At 31.8% G+C, this 22,341-nt stretch overlaps 4 protein-coding genes across 5 annotated transcripts in view; 2 read left to right on the forward strand and 2 right to left on the reverse strand.

Moving 5' to 3' along the window:
- LOC122635427 (60S ribosomal protein L5) overlaps positions 1–476 on the reverse strand; it is a 2,435-nt gene extending 1,959 nt beyond the window's left edge. The window contains exon 1 of the mRNA XM_043825644.1: positions 388–476. Within this exon, the coding sequence (XP_043681579.1) occupies positions 388–390 (3 nt within the window). The 5' untranslated portion in view covers positions 391–476. The remainder of the gene's footprint in view (positions 1–387) is intronic.
- A 4,339-nt stretch (positions 477–4,815) lies between these two features.
- On the reverse strand, positions 4,816–8,853 carry LOC122635409 (zinc finger protein 558-like). Its single transcript, XM_043825609.1, has 2 exons — positions 8,404–8,853; positions 4,816–7,014 (listed from the first exon to the last, which is right to left on the reverse strand). Exon 2 carries the CDS (start codon positions 6,986–6,988, stop codon positions 5,318–5,320), a length of 1,671 nt encoding a protein of 556 aa, XP_043681544.1. The 5' UTR covers positions 6,989–7,014; positions 8,404–8,853; the 3' UTR covers positions 4,816–5,317.
- Positions 8,854–12,998: 4,145 nt separating this feature from the next.
- On the forward strand, positions 12,999–18,404 carry LOC122635418 (alanine--glyoxylate aminotransferase 2 homolog 1, mitochondrial). Of its 2 annotated transcripts, none has more exons than XM_043825631.1 (8): positions 12,999–14,602; positions 15,002–15,087; positions 15,198–15,382; positions 16,062–16,374; positions 16,447–16,650; positions 17,159–17,464; positions 17,574–17,825; positions 17,890–18,404. In XM_043825631.1, the coding sequence occupies exons 1-8, from the start codon at positions 14,548–14,550 to the stop codon at positions 18,007–18,009; spliced, it is 1,521 nt and encodes a 506-aa protein (XP_043681566.1). In that variant the 5' UTR covers positions 12,999–14,547; the 3' UTR covers positions 18,010–18,404. The 2 variants fall into 2 exon arrangements, with proteins under 2 accessions (XP_043681566.1, XP_043681557.1); XM_043825622.1 differs by having other exon boundaries at positions 13,000–14,602; positions 17,159–17,473.
- On the forward strand, positions 18,271–20,719 carry LOC122635438 (transmembrane protein 208). The gene is made up of 5 exons (XM_043825670.1): positions 18,271–18,404; positions 18,557–18,709; positions 18,788–18,924; positions 19,019–19,103; positions 19,208–20,719. Exons 1-5 carry the CDS (start codon positions 18,399–18,401, stop codon positions 19,340–19,342), a joined length of 516 nt encoding a protein of 171 aa, XP_043681605.1. The 5' UTR covers positions 18,271–18,398; the 3' UTR covers positions 19,343–20,719.
- Positions 20,720–22,341: the final 1,622 nt, after the last annotated feature.

Raw genomic sequence — 22,341 nt, forward strand, 5'->3', positions numbered from 1 at the left:
AAAACCCTGTAAAAAGATATTACATCAAATTAGTTCATTTCAATGATGAAGAAAAAACAGTACAGTTCGTGTAAATCATTCATAACTAACCAATAAATGTATTATTAGTGTATTAAATAAATTCCACGATTTAACGATATCAAATAATACATAATATGAAATATTTTGTATAGATTAGTATTTATGAAAATGTTTTAACTATTTTGCATAAATTTTTCCCATACGTTTAAAACAATGTTATTACAAACCCAAACGTTTTACGACAATTATTCAATTCTTCGGAATAAGCAGCATCCTTGAAGTTTTTTTTTTCAAAAGTAATGCACTTTAAAACTTAAAAAACGTGATTCTTAATATTACTAATATTAATCATATAAGTCTGCTTACCATTTTATAAATTAAATAAAAAGTCGATGCTAATATAGCACCCACTCACCAGTTCTCAAGAGGATGAGAAGAAACGTGCATCATTGATACCAACCGATATAATGAATTTATATTATGTTGAATTTGTCTAGGGAATAAATGGAAATAATAACAAGAAGATATTTCACTCAAGAATTTATACTTTGTATTAGATTTTTATTACAAAAAAGAATTTATTTATAAAATATTATAAAAATAATATATGTAAAATATAAAGATTAATACACAAACTAAGAACTAGTTTGAAAAATACATTTATCGCCATCTGCAAACATAGAGTAGTATTGAAAATGAACACATTTCAATAAGAATTGATCGTTTATACCATCTGGGTAGTAATGAACATTTTCATTATCATTTTAATTGAAAATTATATATACATGAAGTATATAAAAAAATGAGCTGCTTTTAAAAGTCTGAGTAAGTAGAAAATAAAATTTTCGTAAAATCTATATTTAGAAGAAACAAAATTTAAAAAAAGGAAATGTTTCATCGTTTATTTAGTGATCAATGATATGATCAGTATAAAAGTAAAATATTTTCTAATACCGTAAAAAATTGTCCAGATATATGATACTTTTCATTAATTTTGTAAAAGAATTTTCGTGCGATTCTCTAGTATATTAACTAAATAATAATTAAAATATTATATTAGTGAGAATATTATTTTGATAAGAGTAGTAGTCATGAATAATAGACATTGTAGTGTACATATAATATTTTTATTTAACATTATAATGAACAATTTTTTCTAAAGATACAGATTAATATATGCTATACGTGTATGTGGTATTACTTAATAGGACTCATGTAATGACCTGATTGTTATTATCTAATAACATTTACAGAGCGATGTGTATGCTTTTACTACCTTTCGAAAATGAAGTTTCAAAAAATTTCAAATGGAAAAACTGTGTCTCATTTATACAAGAGAAAGATGAAAATATTATTATAAAAAATGTAAAAATAGTAATAAATACATTAATCATTGTATGTAATATTTCATAAAAGAGGGAGTAAAAGTTCCTTTCTTGAAAGTTAATTGACTTTCAAAATAACAAGTTAAAACACATCAATGTGAATGTCATATCACTGTTTATTGTCTCATTCTCTATTTTAAATAATATATTATTATTATTTGGAATCGGTTTTGCTTTCATTTCTATCCAAATTATCGCGAATAAAATTTAAATAATTAAATTATCATGATAATATCAGATCAAATAAATTATTTTCGCAATATTCGAAAAACTCGAAATAACTTATTAATCGCACTATATATTTTCTGTCCGTACAAATTACAACAATATTGCACTAATTTCATTCTCGAAATGAAAAATTCGATACATACATATCTTTTTCTCTCTTTTCCTTTTCCTTTAGCAAGTATATTAAGCTTTTCTCTCTTGTTAAAAATCGAAATAATTTTTTAACAAGAACATTTACGAACGCGCCAAAATAAAATTCCTTTTGAACAATATTTGAAGCGTCCAAGTACGTAGTGCGACAAATTTATTGAACTTAATTATACTTTTTACGGAACAAAAGACTCATTTGTCGACATATACGAACGAATTTCATTATGATTATACTTAAACAATACATTAAAGTTAAAGATATAATCAGTTCCATGCGTCAGCCGTTACGAAGCATCATGCTTCTTATCCTCAACGTCATCTTAAAAATTATTTTTTAATACGTTAAACGATTATATTATGCTAAAGTTATATCGCTTATGATACTTAAAAATTAGCGATCAATTGACATATACCACGTGATCCATTATTTTTTCTTTTCTTTTCTTTCTTTCTTTTTTTTTTTTTTTTTTTTTTTTTTTTAACACTGGAAGAAGCAATCGATGCTTTATGTTTCACAAGATACGGGCAAACACAAAAAGAGAAATACTTTTTGAAGAGGCACCAAGACTATACAATTCACATGTTTATTTTTATTATAAATAAGAGACCAACGATATTAAGCGGACATACTTATATGTTACTTTAATAAAATTAAGAAAAAAACAAATGTTCCGATCAGAATCATTTGTCTAAGGACGATGCTAGATCTAACGAGAAATAAATATTTATAAAAAAACATATTAAATGTTTTCGAGAGCAATGATATATTAAATATTATTTATATAAAAATAAAAGCGAATAAGAAATGAGATGAAAAAAATGGAAGAAGAAGAAAAAGAAGAACTAAAGAAAGAGAAAACCGAATGTATTTTTTGGATTTGGAATTGCATGTGTGTGTGTGTGTATTTTAAAATGCAATGAAATTAATTGAAATATCATTTCGTAACAACATTTACAAAATGAAGAAACGTTGTTTTTCATACATTATTATAATCAACCTTCACCATTTTTTCTCTTGCTAATTATACCTTTTTTTTTGCATTTGTCGATACATGGGTGATTCATGTGTGACGTTAGGAAAGTATGAATATATATATATATATATATATATATATATATATATCAAAGAATAATAATTATAATAATAATGATGATGATAGTAATAATAATAAAAAATAATAATAATAGTAATAGTAATAATAATAATAATAATGACGACGATGATCATGATAATGATTGTGAAATATATACATATTTACCTATATCGCGATATAGTGAAAATGCTGCGATTTTGAAATATAGGTAAGATGTGCGCTAGTCGTAACATAATTATAAATGAATATGCTGATAGAACGAATGGCATGTATGCTTGCGGCAATTAATATTTAACGATGAAAATTCTTTTTTTTTTTTTGTTTCATTAATATCCATAAGAGTTTCGTAAAAATTGTATTCAAAGTATTAATAGCCGCTCTTTTTCCAAGCAATTCGTCCTTTCATCTTCTTTTTTTTTTTTCATCGAAGTTTTACAACTTCCCCCCAATCATACTGCATTTACACATGCATTCTAAACCGTAAAATTAGTACTATACGAAAGTATTCTTATATAATTATAATAAGATTATTTCACAATATGCCCATATGCGTTGTATGTATATGCGTACATTTTTATGCTGGCAGTGTGTTCTCTTCTTCTTATGTTTTTTTTTTTTTCTTTTCTTGTTAATATAGCGTAGGTAGTGCAAAATTCTTATCACAGTGATACAATATTATTTGGTGCTTTAATCGTATTATTATGATTGCCGAAATCTTAAATACTTTGTTGTACCCGATAATTTTTTTACGAAATCATTTTATATGAATGATGTTTGTCTCTCTATCTGTTCTTTTTTTTTTATATCTTTCTTCTTATTATGTATCAAAATATCGTTAAAATTTAAATCTACTATTTTTCTTTGCTTTGCAGTTTGTGCGAGAGTCTGTATTCTCTTGACGTCAAGGATATTTAAAATATTGCAATAAGAAATTGCAGTTGGCAGGAATTTAGCAGAACATTGATAGTAATAGTAGTACCGTTCGAGTCTACGACATAGTCGTTTGTCGTAGCAAATGCAAGGCAACTTAATTCTAATGTATATCGTCTTTATGTACGTACGTATATATATATATATATATATATATATATATATATAATATTACCTATATATAATGGACAATGTTAAGAAATGTTAAGGAACGATAAAATTACATTAAACAAGTATCGATGTAAAACTTACAAAACTTGAGCAAACTATTGTGCGTTAAATGTATATTATTCATATTTCTTCACATTTTGTGGTTGTTGTAGTTTAATTAATATATAAGTAATTAATGTATAACACATACCTGTATCGTGGAACGACAAAGTATTAATCGTAACAGACTGGCATCAGTCTTATAAATCGTGGCAAGAAACGAATGCCTGTTTGAGTTTAAACTATTAGATTTACTTAGTGTGGAAAGAGAAAGAAGATTAATATACGAAGTTCATACTCGTACGAACATTAAAGAACTTGACACTCTTCCCCTCCTCGGAAGGAGGTGAATAAATTATTCTCAAAAAGAATCAATACGCTTCTCGAGGTAGTGACGCAGCTTCCTTCGAAGAAACTGCCCTGTCTATTTTAGGATCAACAAAATTCGCTTTGCTTGTATATGTATCTCTCTCTCTCTCTCTCTCTCTCTCTCTCTCTCTCTCTCTCTCTCTCTCTCTCTCTCTCTCTCTCTGTATATACATACATACATACATACATACATATACATATACATACATACATACACATATATACATATACATATACACATATGATATATATACATATTGTATATATATTATATATATACACATATATATACATATTATATATATATATATATATTAATTCAAATTTAATAATTTGCTAGAAGTATGATTAATTCGAGCGATCGTTAAAAAAGTTCCTCATTTTCTTTAATTCACTGACATATATACTTTCCAAGAATTACTTTTCAGATTGTAGATAAAACAGATACTTGTATGCACGTGGCAATGAGTGAAAAAGAAAATAAAAAACCATAAAAAGAAGAAATGAAGAGATATATAGGTATATCTCATGTGTATGTATACATGTACATACATATAGTCGATAATAATTTTGCAAATTCGATAATTTCGAGTCGTTATCAAAACAGACGCACGTGTGCCTATTTAAAATATTATCAGCGTCGAAGTATTCGATCGAATCCTTTTCACACACAATTTGTGCTATACCGTTCTAATTCGTACTTTTGTTTTTGTACTCTGTACGCGTTTAGAAGAAGGCAACGTGTCCGACGAAGGATTGACTATGATTATCGAAGACACTGAATTTTTCTGTTCGTTCGTTCATATTACACACTCGAAAGAGTTCACATGGAATATCACTAGAGTCTTTTCGGAGGACGGTGCCGTCATTCTTTGCGAATAGAGTTCCATCGGTTTCTCTTTTTTTTTTATAGGAGTTAACCGCATCTGACTATGAGGCACGTGCAAAATGAATAACGGAACTTTGTCTTTGAGAGCCAAGGAGACTCGCGCTTCTCTCGCTTTCCATCGATTCGAGAATCATCTTGCAACGTTTCCTTGGTGGTAAGATCAAAGTTTCCCTGACAGGTATAGCGAGATCGAGAGGATCTGGCGAGGGTGCTGGACTGACGGGATTACTGCTCGGTGGCGTAAGTATCTGTTCCTCTTTTTTCACGTTCATTCCATACTCTCGTTGTCTTTCTTCCTCGACGGCCTCCAAAGCTGCCTCGACTCTTCTACGAGCATCGTTTCCGGGTAGATTCAGCAAGGATGGACATTCACCGACCATCGGCTCACCTCCTCTGCTTGGAAAAGCAAACTCGGTTATTGGGTAAGGACTCGAGGATATGTCGGAATAAAGGAAGACATGAGACTGTTGTTCGAGATTGACAATCTGATGAACCGATCTTTCTTCGACTCCTGCATTTAACAGGCTCATTGGACCGTTTATCGAGGAAACTGATTGAGGATACTGTTCTCTTGGGAAAACGTAGTACGAGAAATCTCGTTGATTCGGATAAACTTCGCTCGGACTACATGGGATGTTCTCAGCGCTCTTACGCGGAAGTTCCTTGCTGTTTCCACCACAGATCGGTATAGGCGATGGTGCGTTAGGAACGACGGAGTTACTTTGTGAGATTTCCATGATCGATTCGATCGGTGAGTCTCTGGCGGAAGAGATTCCGCTGGACGAAGAAGAAGAGGAGGAGGACGAAGATGAAGAGGATGAAGACGAGGACGAGGAGGGTGAGTCTGAATGTGTTTTTATGTGAAGCTCCATGGTTTTCTTCGAGCCAAATGTTTCGTGACAGAGAGTACACTTGTAGACCTTTTCACCGTAATGGGCTACTTGATGGAGCTTCAATACGTGATTATATCCGAAAGACTTGCCGCATATATCGCAAGTATAAGGCTTTTCGCCGGTATGGGTACGAGTGTGTACCTTTAGCTGCTTCGAACAGGTGAATCCCTTGCCGCAAGACTTACATACATAAGGTTTTTCGCCGGTGTGTGTACGCATATGTATTACCAGCTGGCCGCTTTGTATGAACGTCTTCGAGCAAACTGTACACTTGTGTGGACGTTCGCCCGTGTGGATTCGCATGTGACGATGGAGTTTGCCGCTGTGCTCGAAGGCACGCTCGCAAACGTCGCACTTGTACGGTCGTTCCTTCGTATGTATCCGTCGATGAACGCTAAGATTTTCCTTCACAGAGAAGGACTTGCTGCAGTATTCGCACTGATAAGGTTTCTCGCCCGTGTGAGTCCTGTAATGCCTGGTCAAACGTGCAGGTACCGCAAACGTTTTCTCACAGATATTGCACCGATAAGGATCCTCTCCCTCTTTACCGTGCGAACGCAGGTGACTCTGATACAAACTCTTTTGATCGAAGCTCTTCTGACAGAGAAGACACTGGTAAGCCTTCTCCTCGTTCGAGTTTGTCAGACTTTCCACGGTAACGGCAGCAGCCGTGGTACATGTCGTCGAGCCAAAGACCGGAAGATCCGGGCTGCAAACAAGGTTCTTCACCGGGTTCATCGTCTCCAAATTCGGCAGCACGCTCGTCACTGATACCGTCACTGGATTCGGGATCGGCTCGGTTTGGTAATAACTCACCATCGTAGGTTACTACCTGTGTGCGCGGCCTGCGGAAGAGATGGAACAATTCGATTTATTCGACTCGAGATCAAAGAAAATCTTCCTTGAATGCCCGTTTAAAAAGGAAAAGAAAAGAAAAAGAGAAAAAAAAAAGAAAAAAAAAAAATACGTTCGTTTCTAAATACGAAATAAAAAAAAAAGTTGAAACTCCGAAACGGAGAATTCCTCCAAATCGCAATTGTTATATTTCTATTATTTCATCGATTAAAATGATTCGATTTCAAAAGGATAGATCGAAGAAGAAGAAGGAAAAAAATAAACAAAAGAAAGGAAGAGTTAGAAGACAAGCTGAGATGAGAATGAACGTACACGAAAGAAGAGAATGATAGGCGAGGAGAAGTCGTTTATACTTGGCTTTACACGCGCGCGTCGTTTTTAGTACGATGGGAGGCAGCAGGCATGGTCGGCGGCGGTGCAGTGCGCGCCGCCGGTAGAAACCACTCGCTGCTGCCTCCACGTGTACTCACATTTTCTTATAGCGATCACCGACCTCGTGCAACTTGCCGCGCAGTAAGGACGTCGGGTTACATCACGAGTACTATATACGACACAACTAAGAGTCGTATTGAAGATTTATGCTAACGTATCTCTCATGCTACTAGTATCTTTCTAACCAGACGCTAAAAAGGACCGCGGACAAAAATTGTATCGATCGGGCGACAAATAAGCAAGGTACATCATGCTCTCTCTTTCTCTCTCTCTCTCTCTTTCTCTCTTTCTCTTTCTCTCTCTCTCTCTCTCTCTCTCTCTTTCTCTCTCCCTCTCTCTCTCTCTCTCTCTCTCTCTCTCTCTCTCTCTAAAGTTCACGGACAGGGCCGAATTATCTCGACTGCGCCATCCTCTGCGTCCGCCGTTCTCTCCCTTCTTTTCTACCCTTCTTCCATCGAAAACGTCTCTTTTTTTTGCTCTTCTGCTCTTTTTTTTCATAGTTACGTATATTGCGGAACACGTAAGCTGAATCGTTCGAATTTCTTCGACTCGTCGATATTCGATGCTCTTTTTTTATCTCTCCAACCGATTAGTTCATGATATAAAATCTTTCGAAAATCTGTATAATATCAAAATATTTCAATTTTATGAAAAAAATAAAGAAAGTGCATGCGAACAGAAGCGACGGGAATAGACGGGTTAACTTTCTCGAACATTTAATATATTCGTGCACATAAATTCGTGAGGATGTTGAGATATTAAAAACGTTTAATTAAGAACGTTAGACGAAAGATGATACATTAATGACGCTTGGATCGAGGAAAGGGTTGCGGTGAATGTAGTTTTTGAACAGTGAACGATGACAGAATTTTTTCGAGGGAGTAAAAAAATGAAAAAAAGAGAAATGAAAAAGAAAAAAAGGGTAAAAAAGAAACGAAGAGACTTACCAAAGGCTTCTCGTACGTTTTCTCTTCTCGCGTCCTCTCTTTCTCGTGCGTCTCAAAATTTCACTTCCGCCTTCCTCGACATCTCTCGATTTCCAAGGCCGATTAAACGTGCGCGTAATCGAACACTCGATATAAAAAATAAAATAAAGTGAACGATAGAATTCACTTAACTGATTCGAAAACTAGGCGCACGTATTTTCTTTCATTACACCGTTGCTTTTCGGCCGCTCGCGTTGGACCGAGACGAAAAAGTTGATACTACGAAAACTGAAGGACCCGCCTCGCGGGATGGCCAATCGTACTGTGTAATGTTTACCTCCTGGCCGAACCGAAGAGCTACGGAAATCATCGATCATGGCCGAAGAGCGCACGCTCGTGCGGCCCGCTGTGTATCCCCTCTCTTCCCCTTTCAATCCCCTCCAAAATCGTAGCAACACCCTTCTCAGCCCCGACCCTCTTCTCTTCACCCCTTGGTCCCACCGTCTCGGCCCCAACGCTCTGCCAACGGCGACGACCTATAATTTAGGGCGGATAAAGTGCTTCGTGCAGCACGTGGAGGCAGTCGTCGTGGTTTCTACCAAGGCTCGGCGCGTGCGAGTTCGACCGACGAAGACCATCTCTACATGCGACAAGGACGAGCGCTATCAGTGTAGCACGTGTACATGTATGTGTACTACTACTCCTGTGTATGTGTCGAGGAACGTGCATACGCAACAACATATACTTACTCACGCTTCGTCACATATGGATCATCGAATCATGAACGAAAAAACGATTAGATTCTTCCATCATATAATATCTTTGGAAAAAAAATATGTATATTTAACGTAATTTTCTTTCGGAATCGTTATTAGAATCTACGTTAGATCGTATATTTTTTGTTTATATCCGTTCGCAAGAATATTTAAAACGTAAGAAAAAAGGAAAATGAAGAAGTAGGAAGAACGAAGGACGGATTTTTTGAAGCAGAAAAAAAGAACGTTGAAAGAAGAAAAACAATTTTTTTTATTTATCTCATTCTCCTTCCTAAACGACTACTATAATCGTCTTATTACATCGCTACAACCGGGACGACCGATCGATATCTTCCTTTCCTGCCTACCCTTCCGAACAAAGATCACCTCGCTTTGTTTCTCTCCTGTTACATTTTCTAGTATACTCAAATATAATATTTCTATCGCATCGAGATATATCGAGATGATCTTTCAATGATTTGATTTGTATTTTTAAAATTTTTTATCTTTCTTATCGAAAAACAATGACGAAAATTTGCGTTTGATCGAATTAAATATCAATACTCGAGAAAGAGAGTAACAGGGCAACAATAATGTCATTTTATTGTGAAAGTATTAATATCTTTTACACGAACGAAAGAATTTTGCAATGCATGAATCAACTATCTTCTTTCTAGTCGTTGCACTATGCACAGGATCCTACGATCGCATCATCGGTTACACTCATCATATCCTCTTCGTTCATTCTTTTTTTCCATGGCCTATGATGATACCGTCCGATAGAAACGAGGTCGTGTGTATGTACGTTCGCTTTCTCCGCTATTTACACGAGCGCGTGCCTTTCTTCCCCCATTTTCGGTCGTTACACTCCCTTGCATTCGTTGATTCCTTTTCGAGCTTGAAACGGATATCAACGGATATTCTCCTTAAGAAATACATTTTTTCTCCTAAACGTATCGTGCACAAAAACATCTAGTCTATATTTTCTTCACCGTTTCAATCTTATAGCAATTACTAAAAATCGGAATTTAATTTTGACGACTTTATTTAAAATATTTTTATACGAGTTTTTTTTTTTGTGACATTTGTAAAATTACAAGTTCTTCAACACACATTGATGGTCGATCACGAGCATACACATGCATGCAATTTTATTATATTATATTAAACTACAAAATTACGTAAATCGTTACTATAGTATTGTTTATTGCGTTGGATGATATTTGCTTAATTTTCTGCGAAATCTTAATTTTGGCAGGTTCTCTTGGTTTATTTTGATCTAGGAAAAGTTATGAAATAAATAGGAACATAATACATACATACATACATACATATATATATATATATATATATCAATTTATGCAAGATTGATTACTTAGGCAAATATACGTATTAATATTTCGGATCGAATATAATCGATATACTCGAAGTGTCAATAACACGTGTTAGCGAGAAGATGTAATTACGACGCAATGACGATTATTATGATCGTCGGAGCAGAAAAATATCACATTGTTCTAGGACACCCATAAATAAAAGATATCTTTCATTATGGTCGTGTTTCTCTCTACCTTCTTTTCGAAAAAAATAAAAATTAATATTTCTTTGCCTTCAGATAAAATTCAAGGCGTACTCGTAACCTGCATGAGACTGCGTCTGGACCTACCTTATATTTCGTCATTCCTTTTTTATATGAGGTAACTTTCGTTTCAGCTTCTAATAATAAAACGCGAGAGAATTTTATTAGTCGATCTTTCGAAAGGGGAGGTCAAAGACTCGTGAGATTGTTATACGTGGCCAACGTGTAGAAGACAAAATTAAAAGGACGAGGATCTTAAGGGGAGAAAGAAACGAGGGAACAAAGATCGTTGTGAATTTAATCGAAATTATTCAAACGTGTATCTATATATAAAATAATTTATACATATACATACATACATATATATATATATACATTAATATTTGATATAGTATTATATAAACATAATATATTTATACATCATATTAGGAAAAAAACAAATATATAAGCATCTCTTTCTCTTTCTCATTCTCAAACAATGAAATGAGTAAATATTACACATATATATATAATATAATATAAATATATTTTTAAAATTTATTTTTTAGCAATTATTATTTCGTTTCGAAGATTATAGCCAAATTTCCTTCCCTCGGTCTGGTCGAGTGAGCCTCGGACAAGTGCCGGTGTAACCGATGTTGCTTTCAAACGAGAGAGGAGCAATGACCTAGTGCGCGTAGTGCACGTGTAGCGTCTGGAAACCCCGACGACTGCCTCAGAGTCAGGGCATTGGTCGCCGCGTGCGGGTGACGCCGATCTGTGCCGTCGCTCGTGCCGCCTATACCTACGAACTACGTATATATATATATGCGTGTATATATAGACATACATATATATGTATGATATATATATATATACACAAACACATTTATATCTTTCTTCATATATGTTAGTAACGACGAAGAGCTTGTGTACGCCCCTGCCTACCGATAATGCCACGCTCCAAAAGGATATATACGTATACGTGTACGGTGACGGTTGGGTTATCCTCCGGACACGCCTACGACATCCTAAATTGAGTACTTTTAGAAAGTACAAAAAAAAAAAAAAAGAAAAAAAAATACGCGCACATTTATAAAATTCAACAATTTTTTTTTCATTTATTTATTTCGAGACGTTTTTTTTACGTGGTTCGATGCTTTTCTTACATCGTCTCATGAGAATAATTTGAAAAATATTTTTTAAGGGTGGCCTCGATTGATCTTTAGACACTACTGCGAATGTATATGCGTAGATAGATACATACATATATATAGTGAAGCTATAGAAATATGCTGATGCTTTTTGAAATTGAATAACTTTTTATAAATCGAATAAAAGAAAGAATACTTTGAATTTTTGCATAGATATTGAAAAATTAGGAATATACTAATAACTTCGCAATTATAATATAACTTTCGTAATTTTGAAAAATTTTTACTATCGTAGTAGTTACGTCGTCTTTTACGATATGATAGTGTACATTATATAATAACGATTTCATAGATCTTTGAATATTTATAAAAAACAAGACAATCAGATTTTCGTAACGTATGCTATAATAAATAATATTAAAAAGTTACCGCAAGGAATTACTTTTTCGTTGTTGTAATCGTAATTTGAATAATTATATTTGTAATCTAAAAAAAGAAGTAATTTGATTAAAAAGAATATTCGAATATTTTTGTGACTCAATCTAAATGTAGATAGAACGAAGAGTTGTAGTTGGATGATTATTCGTTAAACAGGACAGACACGTGTCCGGAGAATCCAGTATTCGATCGAAGCGTATTTGTAAAGAGAGAACGAGTAGGTTAATTCTTCAAGTTATCTCAACTTTGAAAATAACATGTTTTCCAAGCTTCTATCTGTTATCCCTAGCATTATTAAATTCGATGAAATCATCCAATTGGCCGGTGGTTCCGGGAGTCCTTGATTCGACCCTACGTACACGCGTAGAAATATTCGGCAGGAGTGGCGCACATTGACAAGGTTTGTGCGTAGTATCCTGACACGTCATGTGGTCCTGAGGTCGATAAACGTCTAATGCGTTTGATTCGATCTCTTTGTTGTAACGAGATTTCGTATTTCTTATTTTTACATCGTTGTTTTAATAAAATCGCATCAATATTTCTATATGATTTATATTGGAATATTTACATTTTGTGTTTATAAAAAATACAATCTTTTATAAATAATTTCAATTAAATTTATCAATAAAAAATGTTTCTATTAAATCTATTCTATTTAATAAAATTTTACGGTATAATATGTATATATAAATACGTGCATACACACACATATATATATATATATATCATATATACGTCGAGTACAACGTGGCACGAAAGAAATTTTTTCAATGGCTGAAAGGTTTGGCAAGGTTCTCTCGTGCGTTCCGGGCTACAAGAGGAGAGATTGCCAACGCGCGCCGAAAGAGGAAAGAGCAAGGGGTTAGGGAGAAGAAGGATGTAGAGAGATGACGTGAGCGTGTGAGCGCGTGCCCGCGCGCGCGCACTCGTTTGAGAGAAGAACCAGCTAGGAGTTGGCCGCTCTCGAACCCGAAAGAGAAGAGGGTTGGAAGTGGAAGGGGAGCGAGAGCGAGTCTAGAGCGCGATGTCGTACCTTGACCAATCTCAACAAGACTTGTTTTAAGCTATGCCAAGCCAAGCGACGACCTTAGAAACGACTCGCTGATCGCATCGAAACCGAAATGGCAAATGGAAAGGAGAAGAGGCGTGACTCTTCTTCTCTTTCTCTTTCTTTCTCTTGCACAAAGAGTCACTTGGTTTCTTTCTTTTCTTTTTTCTTTCCTTTTTATTTTTTATTTTTTTTTATTTTTTTATCGACGTACCGAAACCCTTCTAACATCGACTCGAAAGCAACCGCAGAAATAAATTCCTTTTTCTTTTTTAGACAAGTTAAGCATTATTTAAATGTATTATTGAATTATTCACGAAATGTAAACGAGGATGTGTTACAATTATAGAATTTCTAAGTATATAACCAGCGTGTTATATCTTTTGTGTATGTATTATGTATTAGAAATACACACGTGTCACGTTACAATCATGAGGTAAGTTCGAAATGGATAATCAGATGAGCTAGAGAAAGCTAGATGCGACTTAACGAACATTTGGCCTTGAAGAATCTCTATGTCATCTGCATCGAATGTCAAATATCGTGGCACGTGGGCCGAGAGGTAGCTGACCTTTAAATCCTCTCTTCTTGCCCTTTCTATCTGAAGATGAAAGCACTCTAAAGCTTGACCCGCTTTTGTAACGACACATTTTCTACTTTTTCTAGTCATTTCGAGTTTCTCGTATAATGTATATACATAGCTATTAAGATTTATCGATCATTTTTCTTTGTATCTTTTCCCTATCGACTGTTGGTTTATCGTCTTGAAAATATTTTTAAATATACACGATGAGTAGTAGCTCATTCGATATTTAAAAGCATTGCATTATTGACTTCCTGTGATGGGTCATCTAGCATTAATTTCATTCGCATTTCGTACGTGCATGTAAACAGTTTTGTATACATTATATATAGTATGAGGTGAATCGATGTAAGGATAATGATTTCGCGTGACTTCTTATGCGTTAAATTCTCCGTGTGCCTACGTGTATAGGATATATTTTTAATTTATAAATCGTGAAGGGGTATCATTGAAATTCTCTTACTTCAGTATTAATTTGTCTTTAAAACGGTTCACTAGTTCTTATTAACACTTCTTGGCACGTTCACTTTGTGTACTTTAAAACAACGAACATTTTAATATATCTAATTAATTCTTCTCACAATTTCTCGAATTTTTACAACGTATCACATTAAATCATATATTACAATATGAATCGACACTTCAAATACATTCGTTATATTTTTAATTCAACGTTTCGAAGAAGTAAGTATTTATTTAAATGAAATATATTAACACATTATATGCAGTATATTTTTCACTTTATTTCCTTTTTGTCACGAGTTATTTCATCAAAGTTACAAGATAATATCCATTTTTTTTTTATATAATACGGAATACAAAAAATTTCATTAAATAAAAACTCGGTTTCAATAATAAATTGAACGACAATGTAGAGAAACTCATAATGTAGAACTAAATTAATGTATTATATATCTGAAATTATCTTGACTCTTATAAGACGTAAAGATTAAATAAATGGGGAATTTCCAACAGATAACCGATAGAAATGTAAATATTTAAAACTTCGTGAACCGCATATAATGTATTGATCGTGATAAAAATATATGATAAACTCGCTTATAACTGATCGTTTTTTTTAAGCATTTGATAAAAGAAATGTTAGAATGTTAACCACGGATAAACAAATAGAAATGCCATCTTATCAACATACACCATCCGTTTATACGGTATGTATGTAATTTGTTTACTTGTAAACATGTATGTTTATTTGTAAAAATTATGCACATATATAATATTATAACTTGTTATTATTTTCTTTTTTCTTTTTAATATTAAGGGACCAAGTTACGATAGTTTAAAAGCAGCACACGAGTCGAACATATCACCTAGTTTAAAAATGTATTATAAAAAGCCATTGTTATTATACGAAGGACGGAATCAATGGCTATGGGGTCATGATGGTAAACGTTATTTAGATATGTTCGGTGGCATCGTTACCGTTTCTATAGGCCATTGTCATCCGTAAGCATTTATATAATCAGATTCTATATTCATAATTATTAACTAAACAGTTTTCTAAATACATACATACATATATATATATATATATATATATATATATATGTATACATATAGCTATATAACAGTCCGTAAAAACTTCGGGAATAATTTCGAAGGATCTAAGTAGAAAATATTCTATGAGCATAGAGTTGAAAACGCTCGCTTCTGAAGTTAAGACGATTCGAAATTTTCCTGTAACGGCTGGAGAAATTATCGTGTTAAATCGCCTAACTTTTTTTCTGAATCCCTCGTGACTTTCTTAATTTTCCTTTGACCTGCATTCATTATGTAAAAAAGAAAAAAAAAAAAAAAATACGGTTTTTAACTCCCATGAGATTTAACCTGATTGAATTTCTCTACTCATTGCAGGAAAACTTGACATCATAACTTCGTGAGCAAGGGTTTCCGACTTTTCAATAGGCGTATTTCGTTCAATTTCAATACACCTTTCAATTTCCGTTCATATAATATTATCTACTTATTTAGATCCCTGCAACTCATCGGTTACATCCTGTACATATTTATAATGGGGACTTAACTATTCGTACAGTATATTATATTTACGAAATATATATTTTAAAATTCTCGATATTTTTAAATATATATATATATATATATATATCATTTTTAATTATATTAGAAAAATCGTAGCTGCGATATCGGATCAAGCGAGCAAACTTGGTCATGTCTCAGCGCTTTACATGCATCCTCGTTTATACGAATACAGAGAAAAATTAGCTGCCAAATTACCAGAAAAGCTTGGAGTTATCTATCTCGTCAATAGTGGTTCCGAAGCTAACGAATTAGCATTTTTAATGGCAAGACTTTATACTGGCGAGCAGAATATTCTTTCATTGAAGAATTGTTATCACGGTGGAACTCGTGAAACTTCGGCAACGAACGCTTTAAGCACGTGGAAATATGCAATTCCTCAGCCACCCGGTCATATACATGTCCGTAAATAAATAATTTCTCTGTTTTTTAATTCGAACATCGATCGAATGATTTGAATTTCTTTCCCTTAGGTATTTAATCCAGGCTTACAGAAATATCTTTCTTGCGATTCGAAATGTAAAGATTGTTCTGTGGCGGGTGTAAAGGATACGTGTAACTGCAGCAATGACGAATGTGTCTTATTTCAAAAATATGTGGAGGAATTTGAAGATACTTTTCGATACAGTTTACCAAAGAAAGGAGGTGTTGCTGCTTTTATCGCAGAAAGCATTCAAGTAATACCATTATACAAATATATATATATATATATATATATATATATATATATATATATATACAATTAATCATAATCCATTGATAAAGAAAGAAAGAATTGACAAAAAAATATTGATACACGCGATACTTGTTAAATGATCGAGTTTTGTAATAAGAATATGAATAACTGACCGTTCGTTAAAAGAAATAAGTCTGTAAGTCCAGACTCGTTAAAAGAAAAGACCGTGGTCTTCGGTAAGACGGATCAATGACCTTACCGAAAATTATACCCGTGTCGTCACGTCTTTCCAGTACGCTTTCTCCTGTCAGCAAGACGCGATGACACGTGGGAGTTAACGTTCGAACAATATTTTAAGAATTTCTATGCTGTGAAATCATTATGTTAAAAGTATATACAAAGTACATATACTAAGTATATAGATCAAATGTTCTTAAATATTTCTAGCTAATGTAGAATTTATTAAGGACCAAGTAAATTTTGTCAAAGATTTTCAAACTAATTTTTAGGGTATCGGAGGCGTTGTACAATATCCACGGTTATTCTTAAAGAAAGTTTATGAGCTCGTTCACGAAAACGGTGGTCTTTGTATAGCCGATGAAGTACAAACTGGCTTTGGTAGAACAGGCGATCATTTTTGGGGTTTCGAAGGTCATGGAATTCAACCTGACATAGTAACAATGGCAAAGGGTATTGCCAATGGAATTCCTCTCGGTGCTGTTGCGACTACTGCTGAAATTGCTAGTTGCTTGAACAGAGCACTTCATTTCAATACCTACTCTGGAAATCCAATTATTTGTGCTGCAGGATCAGCGGTACTTGATGTATGCTATTGCGTTTAAACTATAATTATAAGTAATTCTCGTATCGTTTCTTTCATTTACCAATGGTAATTATATATTTCTTTTTCGCTGCTATTGTTAGGTGATTAAGAACGAAGATATGCAAAAAAATGCCTTAATTACGGGGACTTATTTGTGTCATCAATTAAGTACTTTGACTCACGAATTTCCGGATATCGTATGCGACGTTCGAGGAAAGGGTTTTATGATAGGTGTAGAATTGGCAGAAAATAATAGAACAAAAAAATATATCAAAGAGAAACATATGTGCGACATATTCGAAGATATCAAAGATATGGGTGTACTTGTTGGGAAAGGTGGATTATCTGCGAATGTAAGTTTTAACGTATTAGATTGTACGGCTGTATACGTATTATTAATGTTTTTCCTTAATTTAGGTTTTAAGAATAACACCACCGATGTGCGTTACGAAGGAAGATGCAGATTTTACGGTGAATGTTATTAAAAGAGCACTGTACCGATATCGTAAAAATCGTTTATATGAGAAAGAATTGTAGTTTTGTATATGTAGATTATATTTGAAGTAATAAAATATTTCTTGGCAATATATATATATATGCATATATACATATCATTTTGGAAATTATATATTGTTGATAATTTATCGATTGAAATATTTTATCATAGATCGCACCTCGTAGAGCCATCTTAATTTTTATCCTACATTAGAAAGCGATACTTCGCGATGGCGGCGCCACTAGCAATAGTCAATTTCACACAATACAGTATTCCTTCTTCTATATTTTATTTTAATCTGATGTGTCATGGACTATCACTGCAAAATACGAATGAGGTTAGCCTCGTGCGAGAAGCGTTGTAATTGTCATACGTATTCATATCCATGTAGGCATTACCTTACAAAAAGTGTAATTTACAAAGAATTAAAATGGCGGTAAATATAACAATATTGTGACACTCATTTTTCTTCATTTTTATTTTTCATAATTATTTTCGTTTATATAGAAAATATTTAATTATTGGGTATATGTATTATACTTTGTAGAATGCTATTTATACTTATACAGATTTGTTTATTTTATTTAGACAAAAAAATCTAAAGTGGCAACGAAAGGTGTCAAACAGATAGTAGAAGAAAATGTTTCCACTTTAAACTTTTATAGAAATATGATATTTGGAGCATTAGGAACATATTTTATCTTCATGTTAGCTTTCTTTGAATTTACAACTTTAATAATAGTAAGTATAATAGTAAATTTTATTTTATTTCATGATATATATTTTCAACATTCCATTATAATGTCAATATAATTGCAGACATTAACGATCTTTTCTGCAATTGTATATGTTGCAAGTTATCAATTTATGGCATACATGGCACGTGCTACTTATTTAGAATCTGGGCAGCTTTTAGATTCTGGGGTAGATCTTAATATAGAAGGTGGTATTGGAGAGTAAGTTATTTTTAAGAGATTTTGTCTTTTTTATAATTACAATCATTAATTGTTCTGGATATTAATATAATCTTTAATGTCTTTATCATTATAGGCATGTCAAAGACTTGATTATATTAACTTCAGGAGTACAAATACTTTCACTTATATCAAATTATTTTTGGCTCTTGTGGCTTCTGGTATGTATCATTCCATTTGATAATTAATATTATGTGAAATATTATTTTGATTTACTTTATAAAGCAAAAAGAAACAAAGACAAGGTTATTTTTAAATTGTGTAGGTACCTTTAAGAGGAGGTTGGATGATTTGGAAACAAATATTGTCTCCATGGTTTTTCACTTTGCCTCAAGAAGAGCCAGAGGTTAATGAGAAAAAACAACGAAAGCTAGAAAAGAAAATGGCAAGAAGACATTGAGGTCTTAGTATGGTACTAAGTAAAGCTGAAAAGTTATAGAATTTACATTAATATAAAATGTGATTCATTTTATTACTATTGAACATAAGACTTTCTAATGAAGATAATCGAGTTATTCCATTTGCATTTTGCTTTGATCAAGTAAATGAAATGACTTGATAAAGAAATTTATATCATTCATAATGAATAAATTGTTATAAACTAAAACAAATTTCTTTACAAAGGGATCTCCATTTGGAGTGTTAGCTTTATGAAACTGCCACGAAACTATAATTAGAATTCTTTGCTGTAAGATTTATACAGGCTGATTCAAAATAAGTGGCGATAACTGTAGAATTTATAGCTTCATGAATTACCAACAAATTTCAATTATTTTTCTTTAATTAATGATGTTAATAGAAAACTATATCTTACAACACATATTTAAAATGATCTTCGTAAAATACGATTTTCTATTTGCGTCATTAAATAATAAAAAAAGAAGATAATTAAAATATGTCAATAATTAATGAAGTTGCGAACTTTGAAATTGTTGCCGGCTTTTTCAGATTGCTCTTGTACAAACATTTATTGATAAAAATGGCAAATTAGAAAATTGACCTGATATAAAATTATCAATAGTGTAAAAAAAAAAACAATTTAAACAAGATTTCTATTCCAAGTCCAATCAGACTGAGATCTAACATAACTACTGAATAATTTGTTTATATTTATTGCACTATTTTTATCAAGTTTATACATTTTTTCTTGTCATTTTGATATCTCTTATGTAAATGATCGTGGTACACAGTGCATATAATATTACAGTTATGCTAATATATCAAATAATGTATTCCACAAACTATTCTTTTTATACTGCTTATACAAAGTGCAAGAAAAGGGATAGTTTATTTAAAGGAGAAGGAAGAATATTATTGAATAAAATATGTAAACATAATTAAAATCCATGTTATTTCCATAGTACATAAGTGCAGAAAATTTGCCATTGTGATTCAATATTATTAATATTACTTAATTAGATATTTTGTAATGTTTAAACAAACGCGCTATTGTTTAAACAATTATATAAGCCTCATGATTATAAATAATTTATGAATGGTATTCATATATGCCTCATGTGAAAGTAAAATAATCTAAAGAATTGTTTACTCAAATGTATGAACATGGACTAAAAAAATTGCGATGTTGGTTCTTTGAAATTCAATGATAGAGTGACTTGTCAGCTGTTAAAATTGTTCGGAAATCTAGATTTTTATTATTGTTTATATCATCGGCCAGTATCAATTCCAAGTTTAAATTCGCATTTAATGCAATTTTAAATTATAAATACTTTTATGATTACCTCTTATGTTAATAATTATACGATATTTAAACAAATATGCTTTTATTTAAACAATTACGTGAATTCGATTATTGTAAATTATTTTAGTACAATTATTAATTATTAATAAATCAGAGAACAACCATAATATATATATGTGCGTGTGTATGTGTGTGTGAGATTAATAATTTGTATAAATATAAAACGATCGAAATAAATAATTTAAATGGATAAGCTTGAGCTTGGACGATTGTGATGTTGTTTGCTCGGTATCTAATCGTAAACTGATTATTGTTACCTTATCAAAATCGCTTGAAAGTCCGTCTTCGTTATTATTTATATTATCGAGCAGTAACAATTCTCTTCTACTTTGATATTCGCACCTAATTATATTTCACATTAAAATTATACTTCCTATCTAAGATGCATTAATAGATAATAGTAATTTGTAATTACTTTTTACTTTATATATGTACTAAATAGAAGTATTTATTTAAATTCAAGAATATTACATTTTTATGATATGTAATGTTATGAATTATTAGAAACATTTTCTATAATTGTATTATTAAAACATTTAAATTAGTCCTCATGCAGTAATGATATTAAAATTTGTTACCATCAGATTTATTTATAAATTTTATAAATTTAGGATCGTATTTTTTGAAATTACACTTTTATGTTATATATTTTCTTTTTATTATTATTAAATTAAAAGTAAGGAATAATATTATTGATAATATAAAGATTTAGTACTTCTATGTGATATTTAACATTTCTTGTATATTTATTATGCTTCATATAGTTTCACATTTCTATTATATTGTAAAAAGATTGAACTGAAAATAATTTGTATTATTTGATAACTTTTATTAATTACAACTGTAAACGAAATTAATAGTGAATTCTATACAAATTTTTACTATCTATTAATAATTATTCTTCTTTTTTAATCATACTAATATTACTATATTTTTTATAACATTAAGAATTCTGGTAGATTAATAAGATTTATAAAATAGAGAATAGATTACATTTAGATAAGAATTCATTAGACGGAATTCAATGATTTTATAATTAATATCAATTATTAACATTTTTAATATTTAAAAATTCAAAATATTCGTTGATCCCTCCAGAATGATAAAATAACAAAAATTTATTTTAAAAAATGTTTAATAATTAAATAAGAATTAAATAATTCAATAACAAATTTTCTAAACATTTAATCAACCTATCAATGTAGTAGAGATACTCTATAGCTGTTGTGTTTCTATTACTAAAACTCAATGTTTATTGAAATATTTCAGTATATGAATTTTTATCACTCTATGCGTGACTATTATGAAAATTAAATATTCCTTGTTGCGTTAATGAAGCTTCATTGGTAAATAATATAGAAAGAAATTGCAGATCGATTAATCGTTTTTGAAATTTTTGAGTAAGTTGGTAGAGAACTCGATCTAGTCTATCGTTTAGCTGCGATTCTGAAATTTTTTGAATAATTCATAAAGTTTCTTCTTTTTTATCTAGATTATTCTAATTTTTTTTAGTCATGATTTTTTTTTTTTTTTTAAATTTTTAAACTCCTTTAATCCGATCGATATTTTCTAAGAGCTTTCTATTAAGATGCAATTGAACACTTCGCGTATTTTCTTATTACCACGTCCATTACAGT

This window comes from Vespula pensylvanica, chromosome 1 (assembly GCF_014466175.1).
Source record: "Vespula pensylvanica isolate Volc-1 chromosome 1, ASM1446617v1, whole genome shotgun sequence".
Lineage (NCBI taxonomy): Eukaryota > Metazoa > Arthropoda > Insecta > Hymenoptera > Vespidae > Vespula > Vespula pensylvanica.

What these genes read in the sequence shown, in the direction of transcription:
- LOC122635418 (XM_043825622.1), top strand. Translation starts at nt 14,548, where the DNA reads ATGAATCGACACTTCAAATACATTCGTTATATTTTTAATTCAACGTTT. An exon ending in ATACACCATCCGTTTATACG is followed by an intron (nt 15,088 to 15,197) that starts GTATGTATGTAA and finishes TTTAATATTAAG; the next exon opens with GGACCAAGTTACGATAGTTT. An exon ending in CAGGATCAGCGGTACTTGAT is followed by an intron (nt 17,474 to 17,573) that starts GTATGCTATTGC and finishes TGCTATTGTTAG; the next exon opens with GTGATTAAGAACGAAGATAT.
- LOC122635409 (XM_043825609.1), bottom strand. Translation starts at nt 6,988, where the DNA reads ATGGTGAGTTATTACCAAACCGAGCCGATCCCGAATCCAGTGACGGTA.
- LOC122635438 (XM_043825670.1), top strand. An exon ending in ATAGAAGGTGGTATTGGAGA is followed by an intron (nt 18,925 to 19,018) that starts GTAAGTTATTTT and finishes TTATCATTATAG; the next exon opens with GCATGTCAAAGACTTGATTA. An exon ending in TTTGGCTCTTGTGGCTTCTG is followed by an intron (nt 19,104 to 19,207) that starts GTATGTATCATT and finishes TAAATTGTGTAG; the next exon opens with GTACCTTTAAGAGGAGGTTG.